Source organism: Cololabis saira, chromosome 23, assembly GCF_033807715.1.
Source record: "Cololabis saira isolate AMF1-May2022 chromosome 23, fColSai1.1, whole genome shotgun sequence".
NCBI lineage: Eukaryota > Metazoa > Chordata > Actinopteri > Beloniformes > Belonidae > Cololabis > Cololabis saira.
Window position 1 is genome coordinate 31152812 of NC_084609.1, and position 24913 is coordinate 31177724.

At 43.9% G+C, this 24913-nt stretch overlaps 1 protein-coding gene across 1 annotated transcript; it reads left to right on the forward strand.

Moving 5' to 3' along the window:
- The first annotated feature begins 441 nt into the window (after positions 1 to 441).
- On the forward strand, positions 442 to 10578 carry LOC133424210 (uncharacterized). The gene is made up of 5 exons (XM_061714668.1): positions 442 to 575; positions 674 to 860; positions 9366 to 9589; positions 10019 to 10131; positions 10354 to 10578. Exons 1-5 carry the CDS (start codon positions 536 to 538, stop codon positions 10507 to 10509), a joined length of 720 nt encoding a protein of 239 aa, XP_061570652.1. The 5' UTR covers positions 442 to 535; the 3' UTR covers positions 10510 to 10578.
- Positions 10579 to 24913: the final 14335 nt, after the last annotated feature.

Below are 24913 nucleotides of genomic sequence, written 5' to 3' on the forward strand. Positions count from 1 at the left end.
TCATGCAAACTGTTGGTGTCAGAGACTGTCGGAGACACAGAGTCCTTCTCTCTTCATTCGGTCATTTATCTAAACTCCATCCAACTGTGGAGTCCAGCAACATCCATGGTATCATCCACCGTGTGGAGCCGTGAGAAAAGTGTGTTGCAAAATATTGTTTTCGTAAAGTGCTAAGATTCAGCTGGTGTTAATCTTCTTCTTAATCTTATCTTTGTATGCAGGATTCAAAAGGAGAAGTGGTATTGTGCAAAAATGTCCCAACTGCAATCTTCTTGTTTCTTTATCTTATCTGGATCAATAAGCAGGAGTGACTTGTGTTTCACTTGCTACAGACTTCCTGTTTCCATCTTGACTTGCAGAGGTGTAACTGAATATCTGCCAGCAACAGCATGAGATGATGCAACCAAACCCTGTATAAAAAATGTCTGTCTTCTCTGCTGTGAGGAGTTCCTCATTACAAGGCTTGTGCGCTTTGTTCCGAGTGAATCCATTCTAGCAAGAATAAAACTTCTGTGAAGACCATCTCGGCAGCGTGATGAAGACTTGTGTGGTCCTTGCTCTCTTTCTGATGGCAGGTGAGTTCATGTCTCATCATCACCTGCTGCAGTCCTTTGAGACGTTCTCAGCTGGAAACATAAATGTTCCTGACCTTTGTGTGTGTGTTAATCCACAGGTGTGTCTCTTGGAGACATCCAGAAGAGAATCACTGGTGGCAGGCCGTGCACCAAGGCTGAGTCCAAACATTTTGTTTTCTTGGAGATAAAAAACCCAGTAACTGGCAAAACTTTCATTTGTTCTGGTTCCGTCGTTGGGAATGGACACTGGATTCTCACTGCAAAACACTGCGATGCATTTGGAACGTAAGTTTCCCAAACTGTAGTTTGAAATGAACATTTTTCGACATTTATGTACTTTTTTGTTTTCTTTCCTAACAACTGCCTGCGTTTATATTAATGGCTAGCAGCTTGATGTGGTGAAACCACATCAAGTGTGTGTGTGAGTCTCCATGTCCTTGACCAATCCTCTGTGGCAGTGTGATCTCACATATTTTATTAACATTTGAACCTGTCATGGTGTTCCGCAGGGTTCAGTGCTAGGGCCAGTCTTGTTCAGTTTATACATGCAGCCATTGGGAAGTATAATCCGGAATCACGGCGTACACTTTCATTGTTATGCTGATGATACGCAGCTCTATTTGTCTATGAAGCCGGATGAAACAGAACCCTTAGTTAAACTTCAGGCATGTCTTAGAGACATCAAGGACTGGATGAAATTTCTTGCTTCTAAATTCAGATAAAACAGAGGTTATCATTCTTGGTCCAGAGCATCTTGGGAAGGGATTAGATGGTGTTGCGATGGCTTCCAGTGCAATTGTGAGAAACCTTGGTGTTATTTTTGATCAGGATTTGTCGTTTAAACCATATGTTAATCAAGTTTGTAAAATAGTATTTTTCCATCTCCGTAATATTGCAAAGATTAGGAAAATCCACTCGCAGAGTGATGCAGAAAAACTAGTTAATGCGTTTGTATCTTCTAGACTAGATTACTGTCATGTAATGTAATGTACTGTGTTATTAGCAGGATGTCCAAGTAATTTGCTGAATAGGCTCCAGCTGATCCAAAATGCAGCAGCGAGTGCTGACAGGAATCAGCAGGAGAGACAACGTCTCTCCAGTGTTAGCGTTGCTCCATTGGCTACAAGTAAAATTCAGAATCCAATTTAAAATTTTATTACTTGCGTATAAAGCCCAAAACGGCTTAGCTCCGCATTATTTGCAAGACCTGATAGTGCCTTATGTTCCTGGCAGAGCTCTCCGCTCTCAGAGTGCAGGTTTACTCATAGTTCTTAGAGTATCCAAATGTAGATTTGGAGGGCGGGCATTCTGCTATCAGGCACCATTACTATGGAACCAACTTCCAATCTGGGTTAAGGAGGCTGACACCACCTCCACCTTTAAAACTAAACTTAAAACCTTTCTGTTTAGTAAAGCCTATAGTTAGTGTTTAGTAAAACTCTAGCAGGTGTTGGTAAATCTCTAGGTAGTGTAAATTGTAGTGTGTTAGAGTCAGTAGTCATAGTTGCAGCTATAGAACAAGACTCTAATAGTTAGTCTCAAATATAGCTTTGCGGTAGATATGCTGCTATAGGCTTATGCTGCAGGGGGGCACCGACATGATCCACTGGGCGGTGCCTCTCACCTTTCTTCTCCTCTCCTATTCCCTTCCTCTCTTCTCCATTTCCATTTTTATTTATTATAAGTATCTCATAGCCATAATTTTTGTCCATCGCTCCTCTTTTAACCATTCCCCGAACCGCGACCAAAACCCACGGTGAGGCTGCATTCAGCCATTATGGCCCCTCTTTATGGAACAGCCTGCCAGAGAACCTCAGGGCCGCAGAGAATGTTGATATTTTTAAAAGGAGGCTCAAGACACACCTTTTTAGTTTGGCTTTTATCTGATCTTATTTACCTAGTGTTTTTAGCTATGTATTGTGTCTACTTCTTTAGCTCTTTTATCATCTCTAAAACTTTAATCCATTTTAGTGACTTTTTACTTTATGTTATTTATTATTCATCTTAAGTTTTATATAGATTTCTCTCAAATTTTACACTTTTAGGCATTTCTTACTTTCTTTTAATCTTTTAGTTTTTAGCTCCAGTGTTTCCTGGGGGGTCGTTCACACTGGGAGGTGTGCCTGCTCCGCCCATGGGGGTGTCGTCATGGGGATCCCTCAGGCCTGGGTAGCTGGGGGGGGGCTCCACCTTCTGTGTGGGGTCTGCCCCGGTCTGTCCGGGTTGGGGGGGTCTCTGTGGCGATGCTTCTGGTGGTCGTGGTCGGTGGAGCTTCTCAGTGTGGACGGCCACCCATAGGTAGTGTTTTCCTCACCTGGATCGTTAGTGCTAAGCCATGTCACCAGTCCACTTATTGTGTGTGTGTGTGTGGGTGTGGGCGTGTGAGTGTGTGCACATGTATATGAGTGTGAGTGAGTGTGTGTGTGTGTACGCGTGGGGGGTGGGGTCGTATGGAATGTTTTAAATTGTGTTTTTTATTGTTATTTTATTCTGCATGTAAAGCACCATGTGTTGCATTTTATATTGTATGATTTGGCGCTATACAAATAAATAAAGTTTAAGTTTAAGTTTAGTTTCTTGTGCTGGCCCCCCTTTTCTTTTTTCTCTTTTGTACATGTTGCAGCATCCTCTGCTGGTGGCAAAGAGCATCTCTGAATGCACAACACTGGAACCTGCAGTGTGGGAGTGAGAGGGGCAGGGTAATCAGGTTATCTTGTCAGCCACCAGGTTTATGAACATCTGCACCTCAGAGTTGGATCACCAAACAGATGTTTGAGCTGCCATTGCCTGGTGAATAAAACGAGGAAGTCGCAAGCCGCTCTTGCGCTGATTCCCGCTTCCTGATTCAAACGTCTGACTCCAACCCCCCGACCAATCGGTGGCGTGTAGTGTGATGATGTCAGATGCAGCCGACTCAGCCGCTTAGAACTTCGGCAACCAGGAAGTGTGCAGTGGACACCTGCACACTTCCGGGGCACTCTGTCAAGTGCGACTCGGGGCAGCTTGTAAATCTGTTCCAAGATTATTGGACTCAAGCAGAGAGAGACCTAGGGAACAACAGGTTTTGAGGAAGACTCATAGTATTCTGGGCATGTCTTAGAAAAATAATTTTCACTGCTGCCTTCAGGACGTCGTTATGCCCAACCTGTTTGTAAGGATAATCGCTTTTCCGAAGTCTTTTATCCCTTCTGCTGTCCGGCTCTTAAATTTATCCTTATGAATTTGTTTGGTATGTACCTTCTAGGAATGATATCATCCAGTGTTTGTATAGACTTTTTTTTTTTTATCCCCGATTTTTTCATCACCCAGTGCTCCTACCTAAGTAACAGTCCTGGGCATTGCTCCCCTCTATCAACCCCGGGAGTTCCTGCACTGAGCTCAGGTCTCCTTCTTATCCTGGGGAGTGAGCCGCATCTTTTCACCAGACAGGGTGGGGTTTCTCTGGCCAGATGTAGTGCGTGGAAGGATCACGTTTTTCCGGCCAGATCCTCCCCACCCCATCTGGCGCCCCGGTTGGCCAGAAGGGGCAGTAGAGCCCAGGACTGCTGCATGTTTTTGTGAGAGTAGCTCACATTGCTACCCAAGGGAACACAGGGAGAACATGCCTGTGTTCCCTGTGGGCGCTGAAGTCATGGGGGAACTAACACGCATTTCAGCGCCCACAGCGTCCCCGGCGGGAATCGAACCCAGGACCTTCTTGCTGTGAGATAGCTGCACTACCTGCTGCGCCACCGTGCCCCCGTATAGACTGTTTTTTAATTAATTAATTTATTTTTATATGTATCAGTACTTTCTTTAATGCAACAAATTGCAGATTTTTGCACACAGCTGCCAACTTTCTTTCTGTGTTTCTATTTAATGTGTTATGTGTTTGTTATGTGTGTGTTTGGGCGCGAGCTGCCGAATCAAATTGCCCTTCACGGGATAAATAAAGTTGTCTTGAATCTTGAATGAATACAGAAAAAGTATCTACTCGGCACGCCTCCACCCGCCTCAACCCGTAGTAGTCTAGACGGGATGTCCCAAAAAGTGAATGTAAGGAGCATTTATGGGTACAAGTCGGGAACCGGCCTACTTTACATATTTCAAGGGTGCTGAATCCAAAAAAACCGGTACCCGAGCAAAATTTTGAGTTTTTGACCTTCTAATTTGCATATCAAAATGGCCGCCAAACTGCCTGTCTTGTTCAGTCGTTGGACCATTTTCCCCAAGTTTTTTTGTAAGTAGGCATTCAAAGATGATGAATTAAGTGTCTAGATCTATAGTCTAGGGTCAGAGCAAGGATATAGTGGAGGCTCAGAGCCTTTTTTATGTATATATATGCAAAATACCAACTTTTAAGGTGAAATTAAGCACTATTTTTATAATTTTTTAAGGCCGACATAAATATTCAGTCAATATCAATCTTAAATGTTCCCAGTGTATATATGATATGTGATGTATTCCATATTACATAATAACTAAGAAAAACACCATTGCAAGTTGTCTGAGAATTCATTTTTTTATGCAAACAAAGCATAATGCTCTTAATTCAAACATCGAAAAACCCAAGTGAATAGGGAAAAAAAAAACATGAAACTTCCCTTGAACAGTTCTACAGATCACATCTTGTTTCTGTATATTTCTTTCATGTTTCTAGCTGAATTGCTTTGCTTTCATCTGTCTTCTTCTGTAAGTTCCATAGGTCACTTCCATCCATCCATCCATTGTCCACCGCATTATCCGAATCCGGGTCGCGGGGGCAGCAGTCGGAGCAGGGATCCCCAGACTTCCCTCTCCCCGGACACCTCCTCCAGCTCTTCCGGGGGGACTCCAAGGCGTTCCCAGGCCAGCCGAGTGACGTAGTCACTCCAGCGTGTCCTGGGTCTTCCTCGGGGCCTCCTCCCGGTGGGACATGCCCGGAACACCTCACGAGGGAGGCGTCCAGGGGGCATCCTATACAGGTGCCCGAGCCACCTCAGCTGGCTCTTCTCGATGTGGAGGAGCAGCGGCTCTACTCCGAGCTCCTCCCGGGTGACCGAACTCCTCACCCTATCTCTAAGGGAGCGCCCCGCCACCCTGCGGAGGAAACTCATTTCGGCCGCTTGTATCCGGGATCCCGTTCTTTCGGTCATGACCCAGAGTTCATGACCATAGGTGAGGGTGGGAATGTAGATCGACCGGTAAACCGAGAGCTTTGCCTTTCGGCTCAGCTCCCTCTTCACCACGACGGACCGATACAATGACCGCATTACTGCGGCCGCCGCACCGATCCGCCTGTCGATCTCGCGCTCCGTTCTCCCCTCACTCGTGAACAAGACCCCAAGATACTTAAACTCCTCCACCTGAGGCAGGAACTCTCCCCCGACCTGGAGGGTGCAAGCCACCTTTTTCCGGTCGAGAACCATGGCCTCAGACTTAGAGGTGCTGATTCTCATCCCAGCTGGTTCACACTCGGCTGCAAACCGCCCCAGTGCATGCTGAAGGTCCTGGCTCGAGGGAGCCAACAAGACCACATCATCTGCAAAAAGCAGAGATGAAATCAAGTGGCTCCCGAACCGTACCCCCTCCGGCCCCTGGCTGCGTCTAGAAATTCTGTCCATAAAAATAATGAACACAACCGGTGACAAAGGGCAGCCCTGCCGGAGTCCAACACGCACCGGGAACAGGTCTGACTTACTGCCGGCAATGCGAACCAAACTCCTGCTCCGGTCATACAGGGACCGTACAGCCCTCAGCAGAGGGCCTCCGACCCCATACTCTCGGAGCACCCCCCACAGGATGCCACGTGGGACACGGTCGAAAGCCTTCTCCAAGTCCACAAAACACATGTGGACTGGTTGGGCAAACTCCCATGCGCCCTCGAGCACCCTGCGGAGGGTGTAGAGCTGGTCCAGCGTTCCACGGCCAGGGCGAAAACCGCATTGTTCCTCTTGAATCCGAGGTTCGACTATTGGCCGAATTCTCCTCTCCAGCACCCTGGAATAGACTTTCCCCGGGAGGCTGAGGAGTGTGATTCCCCGGTAGTTGGAACACACCCTCCGGTCCCCCTTTTTGAAGAGAGGGACCACCACCCCGGTCTGCCAGTCCAGAGGCACTGTCCCCGACTGCCACGCGATGCTGCAGAGGCGTGTCAGCCACGACAGCCCCGCAACATCCAGAGACTTGAGGTACTCAGGGCGGATCTCATCCATCCCCGGTGCCTTGCCACTGAGGAGCTTCCGAACTACCTCAGTGACTTCAGCTTGGGTAATGAATGAATCAACCTCTGAATCCTCAGCCTCTGCTTCCTCGACGGAAGGCGTGTCAGCGGGATTGAGGAGATCCTCGAAGTATTCCTTCCACCGCCCGACGATGTCCCCAGTCGAGGTCAACAGCTCCCCTCCTCCACTGTAAACAGTGTTGGCGGAGCACTGCTTCCCCCTCCTGAGGCGCCGGATGGTTTGCCAGAATTTCCTCGAGGCCGACCGGTGGTAGTCCTCCATGGCCTCCCCGAACTTTTCCCAGACCCGAGTTTTTGCTTCCGCGACCGCCCGGGCTGCAGTCCGCTTGGCCTGCCGGTACCCGTCAGCTGCCTCGGGAGTCCGCCGAGCTAGCCTGGCTCGGTAGGACTCCTTCTTCAGCTTCTTCAGCTATCTCTAGTCGATACCTCTCAGCCTCCCGCACAAGCTCAGGCTCCTTCCCCCCCAGCGAGGTGACATTCCATGTCCCTAAAGCCAGAGTCGTTGTCCGGGGATTGGGTCGCCGGGGCCCCCGCCCACGGCTGCCACCCAAATCACACGGCACCTTCCCCTTATGAACCCTCCCGCGGGTGGTGGGCCTACGGGAGGAGGGGCCCACGTCGCTCGTTCGGGCTGCGCCCGGCCGGGTCCCGTGGGCCAAGACCCGGCCACCAGACGCTCGCCTGCGAGCCCCGACCCCAGGCCTGGCTCCAGGGTGGGGCCCCGGTAACGCCAGTCCGGGCGACGTAAACTTCCTTGCTCTCTTCTTCTTCATAAGGGGCTTTGAACCGCTCTTTGTCTGACCCGTCACCTAGGACCTGTTTGCCTTGGGAGACCCTACCAGGGGCATTAAGCCCCGGACAACATAGCTCCTAGGATCATTCGGGTGCTCAAACCCCTCCACCACGGTAAGGTGGCGGTTCAAGGAGGAGCCATAGGTCACTTGTTTTGGTAAATTGTTTTTATACCTTTCTAGTTTGCTTGTGTGCCATTTGTCCTTGGAATTTAATTTTGATTAGTATTTCTTTCTGCAGACCTTTTCCAAGTTCTTTGCTTACCCATTGCCTTGGTATGCTTGAGGACTACAACTCCACATTTAAACAAGGACATTGGTCATCACTCTGACATGTACACATTGCAGTGCATAACAGCCCCGATTTTTGGCATTTGCACTGGCGTGTTGTGCATTGTTTTTTACAGGCACACCTGATCATTTCCAGGCAACTTTCAGGTATTGGGTTCTGTGACATAAGAATGGGCTGTAGTCCTGAATCACCATCTTTCCATCCCATGTCCAAGGGTGAATGAAGCTCAGGTGTGGCATAGTGAGCATTTCTCCAAACCATTGCCTGGTAGTGTACTCTCAGCAGATGGAAGTGGAGCGCATCGCTTGTAGGCAGCATTGCTTCTGGTTTACCTGTCCTGGAGAAAAGTATATGCCTTGCTGCATCAACAGAGTCTGTTTTATGCACATCATATATTGTGCAGACGAAAGCCTCTGAAGATCTTTGACATTTTTTGTCTAAAAAAATCAGAAAACAGGAAACTTACCAAAGCGTGTGAAACTGTTACGATCCTCTTTGCTGTCACCTCAGGCAAAAGGTCCTCAGCGATGGGACTGACCATGCTATGTACTGATCTAAATAGTCAACTTGGTACGTTTCATGGTGGTCTCTTTTTGAATATTTTTCCCAATTCACCTGGGTTTTTCCCGTCTTAGAATTTAGAGAACAAATGCTTAATTTGCAAAAAAAAAAAAAAAAAAACATGAAATCCCAGACAACTTGCAATGGATTTTTTTTCTTTGTTATCATATAATATGGTGTACATCATATGTCATATCAACAGGGAAAATTTCAGAGTAACTTTTATTTAATATTTATGTCGGCCTTAAAAAATGACACAAATAATGCTTAATTTCACCTTAAAAGTTGGTATTTTGCATATATATATACATAAAAAAGCACTGAGCCTCCACTATATCCTTGTTTGACCCTTGACTATAGATCTAGAAACTTAATTTCCTCATCTTGATTGCCTACTTACAAAAAAAAATAGGAGGAAATGGTCCAATAACTGTGCAAGATGGGCAATTTGGCGGCCATTTTAATATGCAAATTAGAAGGTCAAAAACTCAAAATTTCACTCGGGTACCGTTTTTTTTGGACTCAGCACCCTTGAAATATGTAAGGTAGGCCGGTTCCCGACTTGTACCCATAAATGCTCCTTACTTCTTATAAAAGGCCTTTTTTCTGAAATCCGTCTAGACTATAGTGTAAAAGCACAAAACGGGAGCGTGGCGAGTAGAGTTGCGCTGAGTAGGTACTAGTGTAAAAGCGCCATTAGTGGCAGACTTTAGGCATCAATAACGTCAGCCTGACAGCAGCAGGGAGAAGAGTTTCCAGGATGACTATGCGGCTTCAGCATCCTCACCTTGACCTACATCGCTGGGTGTAAATGTCCTGCAGTTTGGGTGGGCGTATTGTTGTGGTGGGCGGGGCGATGGTTAGTGTTTAGATGATGACCAGTCTGGTAAGTTGAAGGTGAAAATGAATTCTGTTCCTGCTGAGTGTTTGTGTTTGTTCTTTAGGATTGGCAGAATCTTCAGAAGGTTCGTCATTAAGGACATCACCTTAGGGACAGAAACCACGAACAACATCCATAAACACCCGACTGCTGATGTCATGCTGATCAAAGTGAACACCAAATTGACTCCCATCCCCTTCAGCTCTGACGCTGACTGCCTCTTCATCTCAAACCAATTAGTGGCCAAGAAATCTGTGACGATGCTGTTTGTTGCTCGGGACACCAAAGGTGAGGACTGTTTATTTATTTAGTTTTTGGTCTTGGTGATGTATTACAGACTTACAGGTCGTCTCTTATTGGATTACTTTCTGGTAGGAATGTTGATCTTGTTGGGTTGCTGTTGGATATAAAGTAAATGATAAGAATAAGACACTAAAGTCTAGAAATGAAAACCTGCAGAAACACAGTTATAGTTAAAAAAAATCTTCGTGGTTGAAAGTCTCGAGTAAAAAAGAAAAGAAAAAATTTTGGTAATCCTCATTTGAAGTAAGTTTAGTGCAGTAACACTGGTTGTGGAAGACTTTTGTGTTACTTTTTCCAAATGTATTATTATTATTATTATTATTATTGTTTTGAACATTTCAGTAGTGAGTGTAAAAGTCTGACTAGTGGTAAACATGTAAACTTTGAGATGAATAATGGTTTTTATCCACACAGCGGGTCCAGATACAGTCATGTGTGCAGACATCGAGGTGAACGGATGTGTTTCTGCGAGTCAGTCACCTGAATGGTGTTTCTACGGGGATCCTGTCGGCTGTCAGTTCTGTGGGGTAAGTAGAAGACGGATGTCATTTCAATGAGTAATGATACATTTAACTGTTAATAAATGATGGTGATTTAACCTGGAAGTGATATTTAGTGATCAATTGTTGTTTAGTCATTTTAAATAAGTGTTGTTGATCTGACAGAATGTTTTCTCCCTCCGTCTCTCTTTCCTCCACCTCTCCCTCCATCTCTCTTTCCTCCTTCCCTCCCTCCTTCTCTCTTTCTAGGGGGATTCTGGTGCAGGATATATTTATAATAACGCTCTGTCTATAGTTGAAAAAGGATCTGGAACCACTAGTGGAGGCAAAAAAGTCGAATTTGGACACACGGTCTGTGATCCAAAAATGCGTAAATGGATTGATGATACCATGAAAAAGCCCTAGCCCTAAAAGAGTCCCAGTTTGTTTGTGAGCAACAATAAAGAGACGTCAGGTCTCCTTAAGAGCATAAAAGTGTCTCTGTGATGTTTGTAACCAATAAACTGAATCATCAAACACTGGTGACATAGATGTGGACTTGGTAGTGTAGAAGCTGCAGACACACACACACACACACACACACACACACACACACACACACACACACACACACACACACACACAGGCTTGATCACATGACCTTGTGGCCTGAGGGAGAACGTGAGAACTTCAGGGGGAGATCGTTCCATGCTGGAGTGTTCAGGATCACATCCAGCAGTAAGCTGGTCCTCAGCCGCAGGTCAACCCATGAACAACTGCAACTACATCAACCCTCCCCCTTCTTTGTAAAATCATACAACCTCTTGACACTAAAGGAGTGTTTTGATTTCTTTCAGTCAGGTTAAGGCAACACCACTGACTGCACCAAACCCCCCAGAATCCAGCAGTCTCATCTCCTCAGATATGCCTCATGCATGCAATATCCATGGTGGATGCTCTTCGATCAGGATAGACTGGAAATATGCAGAGTATCTATTCATTAACCAAACATGCAACACTCACAAGGGGCGCTAGCTCTATATGGCCATTATTAAATATTTTCTGCATACATTTTTTGAAATATTTTCTCAATTTGGGTCCTTTCTTCAACACACAGCTGACTGAAGCGAGATGCCGCATGGCTTGTTGTCTATTGTTGGGGAGCCATGGCCTGGGGGAATGGAAAGATAATGGAGCAACCCAACTGTTGGAGTTGTCTTGGTAGACTTTCTTGTCCATTGTTTGAAGGAAAGTTTGTTCTCCTATTGAGTAATCATGTTTTTGGTTTGAGCTTGTGCACTGGTAGACTGAGACATCAATGGTTTCAGCTTTGTGTGACTTGAGCTGTGGTCTGTCAATGAGAGAGCATGACCTGTCGACTGAATTCACCTCTGACCTATATCCTGTTGTTACATGGAATCAAGTGGCTAGGCAGGTCATTGTCCAGGATGTTAGTTTTGAGGACATCCACATTTTCAGGCTTATGCACTCCACCTAGGCAAACATTGCTAATGAAGACCCATCCCAGTGCCAACCTTTGTGCAAAGGGAGCGTTTCGTGGCACGTTACGTCTTTTTAGAACTTTGTAGGCTTGTATAACGTGGGGCAAACGTTCCCTCTGAGAGACGGCAAAACCCCAGGGAAGACATCTTCACTAGTGGTGCTATTACCCCGTATCTTGTCTTCAAAACAGCTCTTCAGAAACCTCAGGGTCATGTGACTGTCAAACTCAACAAAAGCTGAAAGTTACATTGTGCTGCTTTAAAGTGTTTTTCTCTAAAGTCTTTAGATGGAGGCAGGAATATGTAGCGCTGCCACGTAATAATAATAATAATAATTAAAGCTGCAAGCAGCGAAGAACGGGCCCTCGCACCCTTGTGCACGTTCAGGCTGCAGTGGAAGCGCTTGTATGACTTGCATGTAGATTCTTCAGGCCTGGACATTTAGCAGATGACACCACCCACGACTCTCTATATCAAACCATTCAAAAGTTATGGCAGAAAATAGGGACTATCAACTATCGACCAATCAAAAGAAGGGGCGGGGCTAATTTGCACAAATTTTGTTCAAGGACTCAAAACCGAGTCTGATGACACCACCCACGAGTCTTTATGTCAAACCATTCAAAAGTTATGGCAGAAAGTAGGAACTATCAAATATGGACCAATCAGATGAAGGGGGGGGCGCGCTTTTTGGCGTCTATCGTCGCCACGGTAACGCTTTTGACTGAGAAAAGTAATAAGCATCGTCGCAGGATCGAGACGCACATTTTGATGTATAACACACCTGGGTGCACGTTACGGTTCGGGCGAAGAAACGGCCGAAGAAATGGCATAAATTGCGGCAAAATTACATAATTAATTCAAAATGGCCGACTTCCTGTTCGGTTTCGGCCATGGCGCCAAGAGACTTTTCTTTAAAGCAGCACAATGTAACTTTCATCTTTTGTTGAGTTTGGCGGCTCCTTTGGACAAAAGCGGTAGTGCTTTACCAGTAGTGTGGAAGGGTTCCTACCATCCACCTCAAAGTTACATAGTGCCAGTGAAGGCGATACAGACCCCTCAGACCATGACAGAGGTGTCATTAAACCTGTTGGAAGTTGATGTACCATCACAATGAAATATTATATTAAGGTGGAAAAGTTACATTGTGCTGCTTTAAGTTGTGACATGATACAGGTGTGTAATGATTTTCGTGCATGTACGTCAAACCATATTGTGGGGCTGAGGTTAGCGCAGCGCAAATCCTGCGGCAGGCGGCCTCTCGCCGAGTTCGGAGGCAAAACGGTCCGCTCTTGCGCAGGTAGCACATAAATGAATGTGATCGCCGGCAGCGGTCTGCGCTTTGCCCTCTGTGAAAGGGGCTTGTTGTTTTTCCCGGGTACGGAAGAGGAAACTCCTTCCGCGTTCATTTCTGACCAATGAGAGAACAGTTGGTTCGCGCATGACATTTGTTAACAGCTTTGAACTGCTACAGACGCTTACCTTGTGAACACAAACGCCACAAACGAGAAACGAAACAACTGTATTGATTTAGCCCCTGAATCGGAACAAAACAAACGGACCACAGGTCTGAAAGCCACCCTAACTTTGAACACAGCTTCAGCCGGAAATTTGTTTTGTAATTAGATGTCTGCAGATGAGTGAATCTGTGACTTATTAGCTGGAAAACACATTGAGACTACAGCCTGAAGCCTTATCTAGTGCAATTTCAAATTTGATAACAATACTACAAAAAATGAGTATTTTACACATGTTTTTGTAAGATTATGTCTTACAAAGACTTTTATTATTATTATTAGACATTAGATTATGTCCCATGGGCATAACTCTTGAATCTTTAAACATACAATCATAATTTCGGTCTCTAATGAAAGCTGACACTTAGAGGTATCATATAATATACCCAGATTCACTATAAATATTGCTGAAATATATATAAATACATATAAAGTGTCAAAACAAGGACGCGCGTCTCTTCTGAGCGGTGATTCTCACATTCTGTTGAATTTCCCGCTGTAGGATTTATCCCGACCGCCTGAAGCGTCATATCATTGTTTTCAGCATTTCATTGGCTATACAATGTGCCAGTCACCAGGGAGATTGCTGCAATTGGCTAAGTTTTTTTCATGACAAAAGCCGGACGTGCGCGTCATTTCCATACAGGCGCTCATTCGCTATGAAGTCGGTGGAGGGGACAGGGAAGCTCCTGTATGGTCGGATGAGGTGTCAATCAAAAGTAAAGGTGCATGCTCCATTTTGACACTGCAGTCTCCCATCTGAGACGTGCAGAACGTAGTTACAGACGTAAACATGTAAACATGTGGTTATCCGATGACGATCACAATGAAGCAGCGGCTGTTTGTGGATATTTACTGGTATAATAATGTATTTTGGACTAAATACTTTACTGGATTGGATCTACTGGACCTTTCTGATATTTTTGCCTGGAGGTGATTTATGAGGCCTCATCGGTAAGTTTGTAGTGTCGATATGTACCAGCTGCTATGATTATATCCTGAAATCGTTTATATTGCTAGAATCACAAGAATCTTAGCTTTCTACGCAAGATTTGTAAGGTTTGTACAAGATTTGTAAGATTTGTAAATTACCTAGTTTTGTACATTTTGGACTGAGTGTGCACTGAATATGGACAGTCCATAACGGGTTGAGGGAAATGTTTGTTTCATGTGAATAATTGTGAATAAAAGATATATATAGAGGAACAGTGAAAATACGCACGACTCTGCTGTCTCCTTCAGTAATAACTTTATTTGCCTGTTTTCCAGGTAATATATATATATTTATATAGATAGATAGATAGATAGATAGATAGATAGATAGATAGATAGATAGATAGATAGATAGATAGATAGATAGATAGATAGATAGATAGATAGATAGATAGATAGATAGATAGATAGATACTGTATATATCTGTTGTTTGGTGCCATTTCCTGGTACCTGCAACACTCACAGTCCTTGACATGTGTAAAAACCAATACGCATATCTGCCTAAGCACAGTACCACAACGGCCTTAGTTAGAGCAATGCACACCTGGCTCACTGAAACCGACTCCAAACCAACAATGTTGAGAATACTGCTAGCAGATATGTCAAAGGCGTTCGTTGCAAAATATATTGGACTTGGAATTGTGTTCATCACTGACAGTCTGGATACACAGTTACATCACAGGGAGAAGACTAACAGTGGTGGCAAATGGGGCTCATAGCCCCTGGATTGAGGTTACATCTGCAGTGCCACAAATACTATATGTCTTCCTCCTCTATATGGCCACCACTCTATATGGCTGTGTTTGAGGACACCCTCAATGTGGGATATGCAGATGACATCGGGCTGTCCAGAGCAATCCCCATATCCAACATCACACCGACCCATCAATGCACCTGGTGGCACAAAGGCTGGATGAATGAGCGGTAAACAACAAAATGTTGCTCAATGGGAAAAAGTAGGTTGAGCTACGAATATGTTTTGCGCGCGACCCACTACAACCTCCCCCACTGATGCTGGGAGGACAGGAGGCACCTGTTGTGGAGACAATAAAGTATCTGGGATACCACCTTGATCAGAATCTGACTGGAGACACACACATTAAGAAGGCAATAAAAACTGCGTCCAAGCGGCTGCACTACCTCACTGTCATGGCGAGGCACGGTTTACCTGCAGATGACCTCATCATGCTCTACACCACTCTCATCAGGCCGTGTCTGGAATACAGCTCAGCACTCTTGGTGAGCTGCTCTTAAAAAACAACAGACAGAGCTAGAGCGAGTACAAACACGTGCCTGCAAGATCATCAGAAGAAGAGCTGGTAACATCTCACAACCCTTCCCATCAGTCCAGACCAGGAGGGAGGAAGCTGCAGTGAAGCTGGTCAGGGACATGCACGATGAGCAACACCCTTTGCACGACCTGCTACCTCGGACACGAGGCAGCTGTACTACCGAGACCACGAGGAAGCAGCACAAGCTGAACCCAAGGCTAAGACCAGCAGGCTGAAAAACTCAGTCCTGCATACTGCAGTGAGACTGTTTAATGACACTATTGAGATAGCAAAGACACAGCACGACTGCTAATGAACATTGCATGGTCGCTCTTAACTGAAATATTTTCAACTTTGAAATTGTATGTTTTAAAATTGTATGTAATTGTATGTTTTTTTATTGATTGCTGTAAAATTCTGCTCTTTTTTCAGTGGAGGCTGGCTTTCACTGCTAGCTGTATTGAATCAAATCAAATCAAGTAAAGCAACAGCTTAAGCAGAGACGCTGACATTTTTAAGATTTAAGAAACATCTCATAGGAAGTGCACAGAAGCAATTTAAAATGCCTCACAAAGCCTGTGTCAGATAAAGGGCAAGTGTCAATTTGTGTAATAAAACTGTAATAAAACTGAATATTTTTTATTTTAGTCCCATTGCGTCACATTTGCACACGTGGTTTTATTTTCATCAAGGACAAAGACTGTCCAGAAGAGAGCAGGTAGGTCTGAGGAAAATCATCTGTAGGAGGCCGTGCTGTTTCATGAATCACCCAGCTGAACCAGAACTCTGGCAAGTTGATTTACGTTCCACAAGCTTGTGTAAGTCAGTGCATGTGTGGTCATGAGGTGTATTAGAAAATGGATGAAAAGCAGAGATGACATTTGACGACATTTTCAGATGAATTGCATGACCAGTTGATGGCAATCAAATGTGGCACATGGAATACATCTGTGGATGGAAAAGCACTGACTCAGAGTTATTTATATAGTCCTCCTTCACTGCTTTACCAATCATTACACTTTTCCTTTAAAAAAAAGCATTTCTGAGAAATGCTTTTATTTTCTCTTTATGCATCTTACTGACTTACTTACTTTCTGAGCTTTATATTACATTACATGTTTAAGTGTAGGATTTTTTTTAGATTTATAGCTAAATGAAACGGCAAAACTGAAGCAGATACTCAACTGGTATTGATTATCTGTAAAAATGGTGGAAAAGGAAAGACTCTTCGATCACAAATTTGTGTGTCCCCCCTTATGATCCAGGTCCTGGTCCAGGTTTCTTCCCCCCTTATGATCAAGGTCCTGGTCCAGGTTTCTTCCTCCTAAAGGGGAGTTTTCCTTGCCACTGTTTGGCTTAAGGTTTTTCTCCCACTAGGGGAGTTTTTACCTGCCATTGTTTATGTAATAATTGTTCATATTCTGGGTCTCTGGAAAGATCCTAGAGACAACTTCTGATGTAATAGACGCTATATAAATAAAATTGAATTGAAAATTGAATTGAATTTCTTTTTTTAACTAAAACTGACTTAAACTGGACTAAAACCTTTTTGAGATTGTGACTCTCCGCACCTACGCAGAAAAAAACCCAATGGACATTAGAAAGCTTCGCAATCAGTTCCAACATTGGTTTACGCCTGTCTAACAAATAAGAAATAAAATAGAGTATAGAAAAGGAAATGTCTTAATCTGAGCCACCAACTTGTAGGTTACATTACTAAATTCACATGAAATACCACATTTGTTTATTGTTTATTTGTTTATTGTTTATTTTTAATACCAAAGAGCGAAATTACCAGAGTCAAATTCCTTGTTGGACAATGTTCGAACCTGGCCAATAAAGCTGATTCTGATTCTGATTCTGATTCTGATTCACATGAAGTTTTTCTAGAGCCGACATGGTTTATTATTTTGCCTTGTTGTTGTTCAGTCCTTCAGTGGTGGTGCTGTATAGATGGAGTTCCTTGCTGAGGTGGATTATGTTTGGATGTTTGGATGGAGTTTGAGCAGAAGTTGGGTGAAGAAGATCGAGTCTCTACCCACGTCTTCATCAGTATAGTATAGAACAGGGGTTCTTAACCTTTCTGACCTTGGGGCCCAATTTTTTCAGTACAGAGTGGCCCGGGGCCCATTAAATATAAACAGTGTTTATATATATAGTGTATATATATATATATATATATATATATATATATATATATATGTGTGTGTGTGTGTGTGTGTGTGTGTGTGTATATTCAAGTAGCCTCATAGTTGTATCAACATCTGCATCTGACTGTTATATTAAAAAAAGTACATATTTGCCAATTAACATGTTTAACTTGAATTAAACATATTTTTTTCTCTTAAAAATAAAGTAGATTTTATTTTATTTTTCAAATGCTATCTTATTTTATTTCTCTACCAGCAGTTTGAATTTCCCCTTTTCTTTGTTAATTGTCTCAACACATTTTTATACTAAATTAATATAAACACATCTTAACAATTTAACAGTTTTGCAGTTTTTCTTTCTTCCCCTCTTATAATCTTATGCCCCCACTTTCTGTCGTTCAGTGAGAGAACTGAGCTCTAATTTCTTCTGTTAGGACTTTAAATCTGGGCTGGATGGTGTCAGGTTCTCATATGCATGTGGAGGTGCTCATTGATGAGCCTGAAACGATATTTAGTTTTAATTATGTTCACTGTGGAGAAAGCTGCTTCACAGCTGTATCTGGACCCAAACATGGGCAGGATGTTTTAAGATGGTCAGTTTATTTTTCTGTGACTTCAGTTCAGACTTGAGTGGATATGTTTGATGAAAAACTTTGTGTTTTGTTTCAGTGGCGTTTCACTTTCGCACTTTGAACGCCACGGTCTCTGAATGTATGAGACAGTGGTTTTGTCCCAGTGGGAAGACTGAACAGGATGAATTTGTCCATTCCAGGTTGCATATTTAAAAATACAGCGAGGACAAAACTTAGTTTGATTTTACTTTAAGTTATTTACATTAATAAGTTGTCAGGACTCAGTGTGTCGGGTTCATCCGAGCCTGATCAGCTGCGACGGGCACAGCCCGCACCGCAGCTCTCTGGTCGCGCTGCAGCAGTTACTTTCCGATGCTTTTTCGAAAGCCCGAACAGTCCAGTCCAGCAGACACGACAGCCCACGCATCTACATCTACCATCCTTCAGCAGTAACGACGGAGCCCACCGCCCGAGCGGCACCGACCTCCCCGGCCGCGGGGACGCGCCGGGATAAATGATCACGCCGCGCTCGCTTGCTCTGGGCGCAGACCCAATTAATCGATCCCTGATCCTGGCGGATCTAAACCTACTCTGTGCAAAATGAAGGATTTTCTCTGTAAAGACACACCATTTCTCTTACTATTACACGTACAGCTAGCTGAGTGTCTTCTTCTCCTCATTTGGCTGGGAGTTGCTATGCAGTCCCGCGGCCCTCGCGGCCCACACGTACAAAACTGAATTTTTTTTGGCGGCCCACTAGATGGCGCTCGCGGCCCAAGTGTGGGCCGCGGCCCTATGGTTAAGAATCACTGGTATAGAACACTGTCCTTTCTCTGTGAGTCAAATTGTTCATCCAGTTTTCAGCCTTATAAGTTGTTGTACATCTGACCACAATGTTATTGTTTGACTACATTGATAGAATAAATGAGAAATTGTCTTCATGTGCAGTTTATAGGATTTACAAGGATAGTCTGTCTAGCAGGATATATGTTAGGAATAATTGTATATGTACATTACTGTTTACTGGAGCGTACTCTTAAAATACCTGCTGGACTCTACTGCCCTTATTTTTTAACAACTTGTGCTTTTTATTATTTTACCTCTCTTCTTATCATTTTATTTCATTTCATTTGTTATTTACTGTTTAATTGTGTCCTGCCGCTTTTAATGTTGATGTAAAGCACTTTGAATTTCCTTGTGTTGAATTGTGCTATACAAATAAACTTGCCTTGCCTTGCCATGTACCTTCTTTGATTTTATTTGTTATGCAAAAGTTCTCTCCTGTTAACTAAACTCGTTTCCAGTTAACTTCTCCAAATATAGAAGACCAACCAAATCTACCACAATGTAGACGTGTTCTTGTAGGTTGGTTGGAACATGTGTTTTTTAGTTTACCTCCACTTCGCCGAGCATTATGGGACTTCTAGTTTGGGCTCCAATTGAAATATCATGTTTTGTTCCTTTAAAGGTATTGTGACATGAAAAACACATTTTTCTTGATGTTTTGTGTTTAGTTGGGTGTCTTGACATCAATTACACCGCAAAAAAAACAAACTTTTAACATTCAGTGTATTGTGTGCTTTCTGGGAATTTCCGCATAACTATGCAAAAACGGCGCATCTGGTTGGGTGGCGGACCGTTACGTATAGACCCGCTAAATCACCGCCCCCTCCACCCAGCTCCCTGCCCATCAGCGCTGAGCCGCGGGCTGGAGGGAGAGAGACGGCCACCGCCTCTCTCCTCTCCACCCGCGCTCTCCCTTTTTTTTTCGCCTACGACCTCAGATCAGACGAGACAACCCGCTGAATTTAAGCATATTACTAAGCGGAGGAAAAGAAACTAACAAGGATTCCCTCAGTAGCGGCGAGCGAAGAGGGAAGAGCTCAGCGCCGAATCCCCGTCCGAGCGGCGGGCGTGGGAAATGTGGCGTACGGAAGAGCGCTTGCCCGGTGTCGGTCGGGGGCCTGAGTCCTTCTGATCGAGGCTCAGCCCGTGGACGGTGTGCAAGACAAAATCACATACCATTGATCAACTGTCTGCTGTGTGCGGGGAGTTTGGGGGAGAGGAGGAGTGGAGGATGGGGGGGGGGGGAGGAGGAGCGGGGCAATGATTGACAGGAAAGGGGGAAAAGGACGCGTTTTTCACAGGCAAAAAACACTGTCATAAAAAAAGCCAGGCATGGAGTACTGGAGTGAAGTTTTTCTTGTTACACCCTTTTAGACACATTTGAGGGATATTGGCCAATACTTTTAATAGTGTTAAAAGCATGTTAAAAATTATGTCACAATGCCTTTAAAGAGCCTCATAGTGTTTGGTAAAGCATCAGAAACTATAGTAAACTCTTCAGGCGTTGCAGGTATGTTAAATCTATTCAGAAATTCTGTATGTGACATGAGAGAACCATTATTATTCAAGAGTTGTTTGACAAGCACATTATCCATCTGTTCTTATAGTAAAGGGATTTGTACAGAATTATACAGAATATTCCCATTGGTCCAAATGTAATACGTAGTCGGAGGGAAGTTGTGCTTGTAAGCGAGTTTCCAAGCCCGGAGAGCTTGTTGGTGAAATCTGGATAACTTACTATAGTCTGTAATTTTTCTATTTTATAATAACATTTTTATAAGATTTGGAGTCCACCACGTGATTAAAAATATGGTTGGAAAATTTTCATTTTCATAAGTTGATTAACCATTTAATTTTGAAGGAGTTATTTATCGTTTCAAAACTTATGACATCTAATTCACCAAATGTTTTGTTATTAAAGAGAATATCTATTTTTAAGTAATGACATTAATGTTTCCATATCAAGTCAAATAGAATTCTGTCTAATTTTTTGCACCCGTCCTTTAGCATTTCTAATTATAAGGAAGTATGTACAGCCCTGGAAAGTCCCCCAGCCTTTGACAGTAATAGACTCGTCAATAGAGCTAAATCATCCAGACTCCACAACTCAGAAGTGTTTTTTTTCTCTTACTGGCATGAAAATACTGGACCAGCTCAACTTATCCCTAAACTTAGGATATGTACCACAGGTTTTCAAAGTCGCAGCAATTAAAACTTTACTTAAAAAACCCTCTCTTGACCCAGACATTTTAGCTAATTATAGGCCAATTTCCAACCTTCCATTTGTATCTAAAATCCTGGAAAAAGTAGTTGCAAGTCAGTTATGTGACTATTTGTATAGAAATGATCTGTTTGAAGTTTTTCAGTCAGGGTTCAGAATGCATCATAGCACGGAGACAACACTGGTTCTACTGGACCTCATACTGGTTCTACTGGACCTCATACTGGTTCTACTGGACCTCAGATAAGGGATTATGGCCCTTTTGCACTAGTACTTACTGAGCCCGACTCGGCTCGTCACGCCTCTACCCGTTTTGTCCCCGTTTGTTTTTCCACAGCCAGGGGAGAAGTGGGGGGGGTTGGGGTGAAGCTGCTGTGACGTACTCGATTGCGCAACCGCTTTGTTCATGTCGCCGCTGATCAGAAATCAGCTGGAGCCGCGAGCGGCTGAGAGTAAAACAGCCCGTCTACATCCCTTTTTTAATTCTCTCCTCAGCCACCAGGTTTATGAACATCTGCACCTCAGAGTTGGATCATCAAACAGATGTTTTGCGCTTTATAATAATAATAATAATAATAATTCATTTTATTTAACGGCGCCTTTCATGTCACCCAAGGTCACCTTACAGAATAAAAACAAAACAATACAATAAAGGAAATACAATAATAAAATTACAATTATAATAAAATCGCAGCGAGCCGCGGGTCGCTCTTGCGCTGACTCCCGCTTCCTGATTCAAACGTCTGACCGCCCCGCCCCCGACCAATCAGTGGCGCGGAGGGTGATGACGGCCCCGACCCCCGACCAATCGGTGGCGAGGAGGGTGGTGACGTCAGAAATAGTCCCTGCTCAGCCCGGTTAGAACCTCGCCAGAATGGTTACCGAAAAAGTATCGGCTTGGAGCGGCTCTACCCGTCTCAGCCCCTAGTGCAAAAGTGCAAGACGGGGCCGTGGCGGGTAGAACCGAGCTGAGGTGGGACTAGTGCAAAAGGGCCATTAGTGTCCATACTGGTTCTACTGGACCTCAGATAAGGGATTAGTGTCCATACTGGTTCTACTGGACCTCAGATAAGGGATTAGTGTCCATACTGGTTCTACTGGACCTCAGATAAGGGATTAGTGTCCATACTGGTTCTACTGGACCTCAGTGCTGCTTTTGACACTGTATCTATCTCTATCATATATACTTGTACCTATTTCAGTCAGATTGGATTTATTTAACAAAAGCAGTACAGAAACTTTAAAAAAAACTTTAAACAGTAAAAAATAAATAAATAATTACTCTGGACTCATGGACGATTTTCTTTCTTTATTAAATCAGGACCTGAAACTATCCATAGTAAATAATCCAGTAAAAGAATGCTCGATAATGTATTTTTCTACAATTAATGCACATTCTAAGTGGAAAATCAATGAAAGAATGACTTCAAATAGCTGATTAATTTAGTATAATCGGTAAAGAATGAAAGAGCATTTAAACTGTTTAGACTTGTGAATGTTCTGTTAAAATCCAGATAAGCCTGCTGTTGATTTTGTTTTTTACATTATTTTTAATTTGATCATTAATATAATTTCTATTTGCATGTATGTACAGGACTGTCTCAGAAAATTAGAATATTGTGATAAAGTTCTTTATTTTCTGTAATGCAATTAAAAAAACAAAAATGTCATACATTCTAGATTCATTAAAAATCAACTGAAATATTGCAAGCCTTTTATTATTTTAATATTGCTGATTATGGTTTACAGTTTAAGATTAAGATTCCCAGAATATTCTCATTTTTTGAGATAGGATATTTGAGTTTTCTTAAGCTGTAAGCCATGATCAGCAATATTAAAATAATAAAAGGCTTGCAATATTTCAGTTGATTTGTAATGAATCCAGAATGTATGACATTTTTGCATTACAGAAAATAAAGGACTTTATCACAATATTCTAATTTTCTGAGACAGTCCTGTACATTATGTACTTACGTGTTTATATTTGTGACAGTTATTGCTCATCAATGAAAATTAATTATTTATCTTTCCGAAAGGCGACTTAATTGGTGATTCTAGATTGCCCGTAGGTGTGAGTGTGAGTGTGTCCGGTTGTTTGTCTGTATATGTTAGACCCTCCAGGAATCCGCGATTCCGTGATCGCGGAATTTTTCGCGGATTTCACGGCTGTCCGTGGATTTACAGACCTTCCGTGGATTTCAATGTCTGGTGCAGAAAAATCACTTTTACTGGGGTTAATATTGCATATGTCCGCGCTGAATATGCGAATTATGCGGGGCTCGCTTGATTTCACCGCATCATCGCCGCACATTTTCGCATAAAGTTTGGAAAAAAGGGGGAAGTGTTGTCAGTGACATGTCGGGACGCCCGGTCGCGACGTGCGGGACCCGCCCGGGGACCTCCGCACCCCTCGCAGAAACCGCCACCCCCCAAACAGCAGCTCTCACCCGCGGGGGTGAGAGGAAAAAGAGGAAAAACGTCTCCGTCCAGCCCCCCGCTTGCGCGGTGGACGCGGCTGCCGGTGGACTCTGGTCTCCGCGCTGACCGCGTACCACGACGCACGCTCCCATCCACTGGGGGATCTTGGCGGCGGACGCGTGGGGTGACGGAGCTCTGTCTTGTCCTCGTCGCGCCGGTGCGCCCGGCAATCACCCGAGCACTGAGCCGCGGGCTGGAGGGAGAGAGGCGGCCGGCCCCTGGGCCGCCACCGCCCCTCTCCTCTCCACCTGCGCTCTCCTTTTTTTTTTCTCCTACGACCTCAGATCAGACGAGACAACCTGCTGAATTTAAGAGGGAAGAGCTCAGCGCCGAATCCGCAACTTCCTGCATATTTCGCATATTTTGCAACTTTCCGCATATTCCACGACTTCCCGCATATTCCGCAATTTCACCGCATAAAAGCACATAAAAAACCCGCACATTTAATCGCATAATCAATGATTTTAGCCCGCAGAATCAATGATTTTAGCCCGCAGAATCAAGGATTTTAGCCCGCAGAATCAAGGATTTTAGCCCGCAGAATCAAGGATTTTAGCCCGCAGAATCAAGGATTTTAGCCCGCAGAATCAAGGATTTTAGCCCGCAGAATCAAGGATTTTAGCCCGCGTTTTTCTGGAGGGTCTATATCTGCGATGAACCGGGACCTGTCCAGGGTGTAACACCTGCCTCTCGCCTGAAAATAGCTGGGATAGACTCCAGCAGACCCCCGTGACCCTGCAAAGGATAAAGCGGGTATAGACTATGGCTGGATGGATGGATTATTATACTTAATATTATACTTATGACATATACGTATCACTTAGCAACCAAACACCGCTGCATTGCATTGTGGGAAGTTTCTGCTTAGCTAGTGTCCATCAATCCATACTAATACATTTCTCCGGGATGAGTATGGATAGTACTATTGAGTACGTTCTAATGTTTCGGACGCACTAAAAACTCTCACATACTGTTAGATTTGCAGCTTCTCCATCCATAGCAGGCACGGCGCCGCCTGCCTCGTCAGCCATAAGAACCACAGGAAGGAAATTGTCTCAAAACGTTGTTTTATTTAAACCTCTTCATAGCACCGGTAAAACACTTCAGTAGCCATGGCATGTCGTGAAAAAGTGAAAGATAAAAGATCTCGCCGCTCCTTTACATCATTCCCGTAAAGCAAAGTGAATTAACGTAAAGTGTTGCAACATATAAAAAGAGTCACGGCAGTAATAACATCCCCAGGAGGCTGGACGTATTAATTACAATATAATCTCATACA

Excerpts from the sequence above, each read along its gene's own strand:
- LOC133424210 (XM_061714668.1), top strand. The coding sequence starts at position 536 with ATGAAGACTTGTGTGGTCCTTGCTCTCTTTCTGATGGCAG. Across the intron at positions 9,590-10,018 it reads TGTTGCTCGGGACACCAAAG|CGGGTCCAGATACAGTCATG; the intron begins GTGAGGACTGTT and ends TTATCCACACAG. Across the intron at positions 10,132-10,353 it reads TCGGCTGTCAGTTCTGTGGG|GGGGATTCTGGTGCAGGATA; the intron begins GTAAGTAGAAGA and ends CTCTCTTTCTAG.